The sequence below is a fragment of the Dendronephthya gigantea genome, unplaced genomic scaffold (assembly GCF_004324835.1).
Source record: "Dendronephthya gigantea isolate DGI-Jeju-01 unplaced genomic scaffold, DenGig_1.0 000135F, whole genome shotgun sequence".
NCBI classification, from domain to species: domain Eukaryota; kingdom Metazoa; phylum Cnidaria; class Anthozoa; order Malacalcyonacea; family Nephtheidae; genus Dendronephthya; species Dendronephthya gigantea.
The window spans coordinates 98473-105159 of record NW_021163145.1 but is presented as its reverse complement, the minus strand read 5'-3'; the positions used below and the strand labels follow the sequence as shown (position 1 = coordinate 105159).

The 6687-nt window shown below is 37.0% G+C and overlaps 1 protein-coding gene across 1 annotated transcript; it reads left to right on the top strand.

The window, feature by feature from the left end:
- LOC114536401 lies at positions 1-1155 on the top strand. The gene has a single exon (XM_028557758.1). The coding sequence runs from the start codon at positions 1-3 to the stop codon at positions 1153-1155; it is 1155 nt and encodes a 384-aa protein (XP_028413559.1).
- The last annotated feature ends 5532 nt before the right edge of the window (positions 1156-6687 follow it).

Below are 6687 nucleotides of genomic sequence, written 5' to 3'. Positions count from 1 at the left end.
ATGGGAGCTTATTGGAAGCTCGGGACGCTGGTTTTCGGTTTCATATTGTACGTTGCCGACGTTGGCTCCGACATCTACGTCGCAATTCAGTATTATAAAGAAGGTCTGATTGCCCCATTTATAACAACCGTGGTTTTCACAGCAATCCCAGTGTTCATCGTCAATATCTTCGCGACGTACAGCCTAAAAAAAGGACACGTAACTTTGAAATTTGCCAGCTGCTTCGTTCACTTGGCCATGGTGCATCTGTTTATCGAGGAATTATACAGATGGAAAGAGGACAGCGAACATTCACACAACGGCAAACACTTTTCAAAATGCGAATGCGCGGATTGTATAAATCGTTTTAAAAGTAGTTGTAAGGCGACGCTAGACTCCACGTTAGTGGGTTATATGGAAGCTTTCGCCGAATCGGCACCCCAGTGTTGTTTCCAAGTTATTGTGATGCGAAATAGTGGTGGTACACCTCCTTGGTACAGGATTGCTTCAATTTCGGTATCATTCTTGTCTATGTTATGGAACGTTTATTTGCTCGAGAAAGCGTACTGGGTCAACCGAAGAGTCGAACAGGATTTGACACCGGCAACTTACCCTAAAAAGTCGGCTTTTGTATTTGTTCTTTGGCAATTGCTTCTTTTGCTTGCAAGATTTCTCACATTTGCTATACTAGCGTCCAATTACGTTGTGATTTTTTACCTCATAATTATCCACTACATTGCCATTGTTAACCTGATGCATTGGTTTTTCCGTAAGAGTTCATGTCGAACACGGTGTATCATCAGCGTTTCGTGCTTTGTTACATCGTATCCCTGGCATTTCCACCTTTCAACATCAGGCCTAGAAGTACCAAACAAGTGCTTCCATAGAGAAGAAGACGTTGTCAAAATTAGGAAATTTATTCGATATGCGCTGATTTTGGTGCCCTTTTTGTTTGCTCTCGAAGGCACCATCTTGATTCTCTTTTTCTCGGAATTGCCGGAAACGAAGATGTATATTGCTTTAGGAATTTTGGGTGGAACGATTTTGGCAGCATACGTTATGTCCCTGATTTACTACCACTCACGTTATCATCCCTTTCCCACAGTTACGCAAGTTAGGCCCATTGTCGTAAAACGCGGCATCATCAACGTTCAACCAATAAACGACGATGAATAGCCGCTATCACGATTCTGTTGACGCCAACTGAGACCGGTTTGTTTACGAAAGCTTGGTAGAGCTATCTACCAGATAGTGATGTTTCCAACCTTTGTGAACGTGCTTGAAACAATTAAAGTATAGATTTAGAGCTAACGGTTATGAGAGAGAAACCCCAATTTAAAATCTAAGCTTTAATCAAGGTTATGCTAAACAACAGGCAAATTCCGAGCGATTGTAGAAACCACTACCTTATTCTGTTGAGGGGGGAGGCTTAATTGAGAGGACGGACCACAGCAAGTTTTAAGATGTTCGGTAAGTTCATCTGTTTCAACTTACTGCATGAACACAATACTATCAAAGGCAATACTAAGGTATACTACAACAACGATTACTTCGACATATAAAAAATCTCTCTAACAGACGTTTTTTTTAGTTTACAAAGAGAGGGGGTTAATAATGAGTATACCGTATCCAGTATCTGATTTATAGCTCTATTCAGCTTTCATACAACCGACCACCTTCGTTGTGTAGTTCAACTGAATCCAATTAAAGCCAATGCGGTACTGCTTTTTGTCATGAAACCGATTGTGAAATAAGATTACGTAATTCTTGTGTTTCGTTGTTGCTTCCGTTATGAATAATTAAATTACTCGTTTACTTCCTGTAAATCAGATAATACGCGAGAAAACGGCCCACCATGCACGAGGTGGACCGTGTATAGTTCGCTCAATGGCTCGCACATATACCTTGAAATTTTGGCGATAAAGTAGAGAAAAGTCAGAAAAGTAGAGTAGAGTATAGAATAGCTGTCGGGTAAGTTAAGTTTTTCCTGTCTGTGATAAAAGGGAACATATTTATAACATTTGCGATTATATCGTATTGCAATCATAAAGTATACATCCACATAATTATGTGAGTGAACTGAATATTGCACATTGTATTAATTTTATTGTAGCTAGAGTGGGTGAATAATTCATGTGTATTTACAGTTCTAAAGAACGGTGCATCATTTCCTATAGATGTAGGGAACGTGCTATTTTAAAAAATAGCTATTTTGATGCATAAAATTTCGATTTTTGTTGCATGTTCGCTGTGTTTTTAATATCGTATGTATTAGCGTATATGATGTATATTAATAGCGTGTCGTTATCAAATTGATCTCCAAACACATTTACTTCAAATTAAACAAATCATATAAACTAATTACTTCAAATTACTCCAGTTTTTTTCTGTCAGAGATCGAGATAAGCATACGAAATCCATCAAACTAATAAGCATTTGGTACAAACTATTGCTCTTTAAAGGCAAACAAAGATATCGTGACAGGCGAATCCGGTGTATAGTGTAAACGGGGACCTAGTTGATTGCACCATACAATATACAGATAACATGCAGCGATAACTGCGCGAACAACCGACAAAATAAAACTAGCAAAAATTATCTACAGGGTGTCCCAAAAAAAACGAAAACTATTGAAATCACTCATTGTTAAAATTTGAATGCCGTGTTAACGAATTTCAGCCCGTGGGGATTTAATGCAACTTATAAAAAGCTAAATTCTTTGTGTTGCTAGAGAAAGGGGACATGTCGAAGGTCATGGTCCTTGAGATGCACATCTAAATAATGTTATCCATATTTTTAAATTGTAAATATTGTTGATATAATAAATATCATTTTTGCGAATAAGCAAATTTTACTGCATCATGTATGCATGCTTAAAAATGAGTATGGTAAACATTTATACACCTGTGGGTCCCAACACAGTGCTTAGGCATTCAAACTCTAACAATTGCATTGTTATGGGTGATTTCAATAGTTTTCGGTTTTTTTGGGACACCCTGTATATATATGATAATACATTAAGATACCTCTTCGTACAGAGTTTCGCCTTTATCTTTTTTTTCGGGCTCGTTAGTCTTTTTCAGTGAAACATACGCCTTGAGGTCTTCGTAAGGATCATTGTGAAGCTTTTCGTAATCATCAGTTATCAAACTCTGATAATTATCATCAATAGATTCCCTTTTCGCATGGTCCAGTGCTTCATACAGGCCATCAGGTTTGGGAGCATCTGAGGCCTTTCCGGATGGTTTCGTGACAACTTCTTTGTCTTCCACGACTGCTATAAAAGCAGCATTTTCTATGTCAGGAATGTCTTCAGTATTTTTCTCTTTTCGTTTTCGTCGATGAAAGTAGCAAGCTACGACGGATACGACTATAACTAAAACAACCACGCCAACCACCACACCAACAATGACGCCGATGTTACTGACTGATGAAGATTCTTCATTGGATGAACTGGGATTAGGTACACAAAAACTGTGTATGAATTTAGTTAAAATATTTACACCCTTTCCTAATCAAACACCAGGTTACGCAATAACTATGATATATAAATCATTTAAATTATAGTTGAATCATTGAAATTATGGTGAAATCAACGATTGAATAGATGCATACGGTTGCATTTTGTTAACAGATGATTTGGTGTGTTTTCCTGGCATAAAATTAGTTAAATTGCTACATTTATTAAGCTTTTACGTGCGTACACGTAAACGCAAAAACCGCAACCGTGAAGGGATGGACTGCTTTCGAATCGATTCGCGAGCTGTGAAACAAAGATTTTGACCAATAGGACCTCATCAAAAAACGCACAGAAATTGAATATTGTATACAGCTTCGTTCAATAGGAAGGTGAAGAAATGGTTTGTTTTTGTGATTTTATTCAATTAAAATTCAAATGGCGGAGGTGCCACTTTTAGGATCTCTTTATAGTTTTTAGCCTCCTCCGCAGGCATCTCTTATGTATTTATATTAGGCTTTATAACTATTTGGCTTGGGTTAGCTGTGTCGGGGAGCGAGAAAAATGTGTGCGAGGGATGCCTGCCATAAATCAGTAGTAGAAAGACGGGTTCTGCCCCACTTTGACTTTTTCTCAATTTCTTTCAATTATTTCCCATTATTATTTCCAATTAATATTTTCCGAAAATGATAAATCAACAAACAGTATTAATTTTAAAGAAAAAATAGATGTAATAAATAAGATGTTTACCAAATTTTCAGAGCCCAAAACTTTTGACCTGGAAGATGTTGTGACTTTGGGGGTGGAATATAATAAGAAGTATAAGGAGTACAAAATCCCCATAGTTTTTAACGATCTCAGATCTGAGATCAGTGATGTTCAAAGTGAAACAAATGCGAAGGATCCGTTCTACAATGACATAATCTACCTAAGTTCCAAAAACTTGTCAGAGAAGAAAAAAAAGGATCTTCCGGACAAAGCGAGAAAAAGGATGTTAAGATTAAATTTTCGATCACAGGAACTTACTCGGGAGAAAAGGGAGAAATCCTGTGCTTGAAAGTCCTCAGCCTAAAATACCTTGACGACGTGGAGGAAACATCCCCCGAAAATGATTGGTAAAGTTTATTTTCAAATTTTGAAACTAAACTTAAATTCTCCAATGTCCGATCGCCATCGTGCTTTCACCATCTTCCATAACCACCCTCTTATCGTCGTTAGCCGACAGTGCAACTTTATTGACATTTTCCGTGTACACCGTATGTTTCCGGCTATACTCCTGAATGAGTTCATGGATTTGTTAACATCTTTTGAGGAGTTTGCAGACGTTATTTGAAATACAAACTTTCTGTCTTAGCCAATCGGATGATCGATTATTGTAATTTTGCCTATTAAATCGGAGCGTTTGTTGGTTACCAGTCGTTACTCGCACATGCGCATAACTTACAAAACCACCCAATTAACGTCGACTGTCCATGACATAGAATTTGGACAACTTTGAACTCCGCTATGTTTTCCCGGGTTCCGGGTGTAATTCCTAATCTCCGAAATGTCCGGTGGAATTGCGAAAGTTTGTTTCCTAAGTTTTGTAGTTTCAAAGCGATATTTGTGACGTCATCTAATAATGTTACAAGGTGACGCTGACCAAGTTGTCAAGGAAAAAATGTCACGTTTTTTACAAACGGCTATAAATAGATTACTGTAAAAATTTTGATTCAGGCGACAAAAATGCAGCGAGAGAATGTAAAGTGCCGAAGATATAGCCTAAAGAAGTTAGCAATTTTGGATAATTTTATATTATGGACGAAAAAGTGTGAATAAATTAATTACACACTAACGACTGTGATACAAAAAGTGTACAAATATTGCCTTCTTCGCATGGCTATATTTTCTGTTCTACATGACATTTTGCAACCAAACTTGGCAATTTTACTATTTCAGTACGCTCTTTTTAGCTGTGGTGATTCTTTCCCTTTTTTGTTACCTAAGTCAGAAGTTGGCAATTATGCAAGTGGTTCATTGCCATTGATTGAATTTCGTATGAATCTGATTTGTTTCCTGAAGACTTTGTAAATTGAGGATACCTAATACCTAATTTTAGAACCTAATTTTAGTATATAATACCTAATTTTAGTATATAATTATTCATCAGTAATTGTCCCCCAATATGCTGGAAATTAAGTCGTAGCGACTCAAAAGTACAGAAAAATCTCTGCAGATCCCCCACAATTACCCCATATTTAAATTACCAATTTCCAGTTAGGACCATTTTTATCATGACAACCCCTCCCCCTCCCCCTCTCGTTGTGATGATATGCGCAGTGACTAGGTGAGGATACGTGCAGTTGCCGCCGCCATCTCGCTTGTTTTGCGATTTGCTCAATACGTTGCGAAGTGCTGGATAGTTATATTCCGTGAAGTTTCTAAAAAAAACTTTTTTTTAATATTTTTTAAAATATCCTTGACCTTTCGTTTGACGCTAAATAATTTGCAAAATATATAATCACGAAAATTAGTAAACATCGTACAATAAGCTTCTACAAACTTTATTTTCTACGAGCACTAAAAGTCCGAAAGGGTCCAAAGTTTTCGACATTTTGTCGAATTTTGGAAAATGCCTCGCGCAATCGTTCGTGTGATTACTGATTTCCTGCTGAAATAGCAAAGAAAGACGAGATTTCATTGGTTAAACATGTCATGGAACAGTATAGGCCAACGAAATCTCGGAATGAGAGGTAGAAAAGTTATAATGCAACAAGACAAAGAGGGAATATTTAGAACAGTCAAGGGAATCAAGGGTAAGATATAATTGATACTGTAATAGTTCGTTTCAATATTAAATCTTTGCTTTTTTGGGACGCGAAGTTAGAGAGCATGCACGGGTTTATTAAGCATGCAGCCGGAAATAAATCATCCACGTATGTTCGTTAGCTTTTTAACAACGCATTAGATTTCCTGAGTGTTAAAGTGGTCTGTTTACAAATTCCTTGGGAACACTCAAGGTGCCTTTTCTATTTCCCTAAGAGAGAGAATCTTGTTTTACGGTAATTGTTTTAGAGCCCTGAAGCCTCGGACGCGCTACTTTTCTCTCGATATATATTGCAATCATTCAATGTTTAGGTTAATTTGTTATAATAAGCAGGTATATAGCAAAGCAAATGTATATGAGGGTTATCTATTTACTATTTAACGCTTTTACAAGCTATATAGGAACTATTAATTTTGAATGAAGAAACTAAATTAGCTTATTGTTT

Bases quoted from the DNA above. Each gene is read 5' to 3' on its own strand.
- LOC114536401 (XM_028557758.1), top strand. From the start codon at position 1: ATGGGAGCTTATTGGAAGCTCGGGACGCTGGTTTTCGGTTTCATATTG.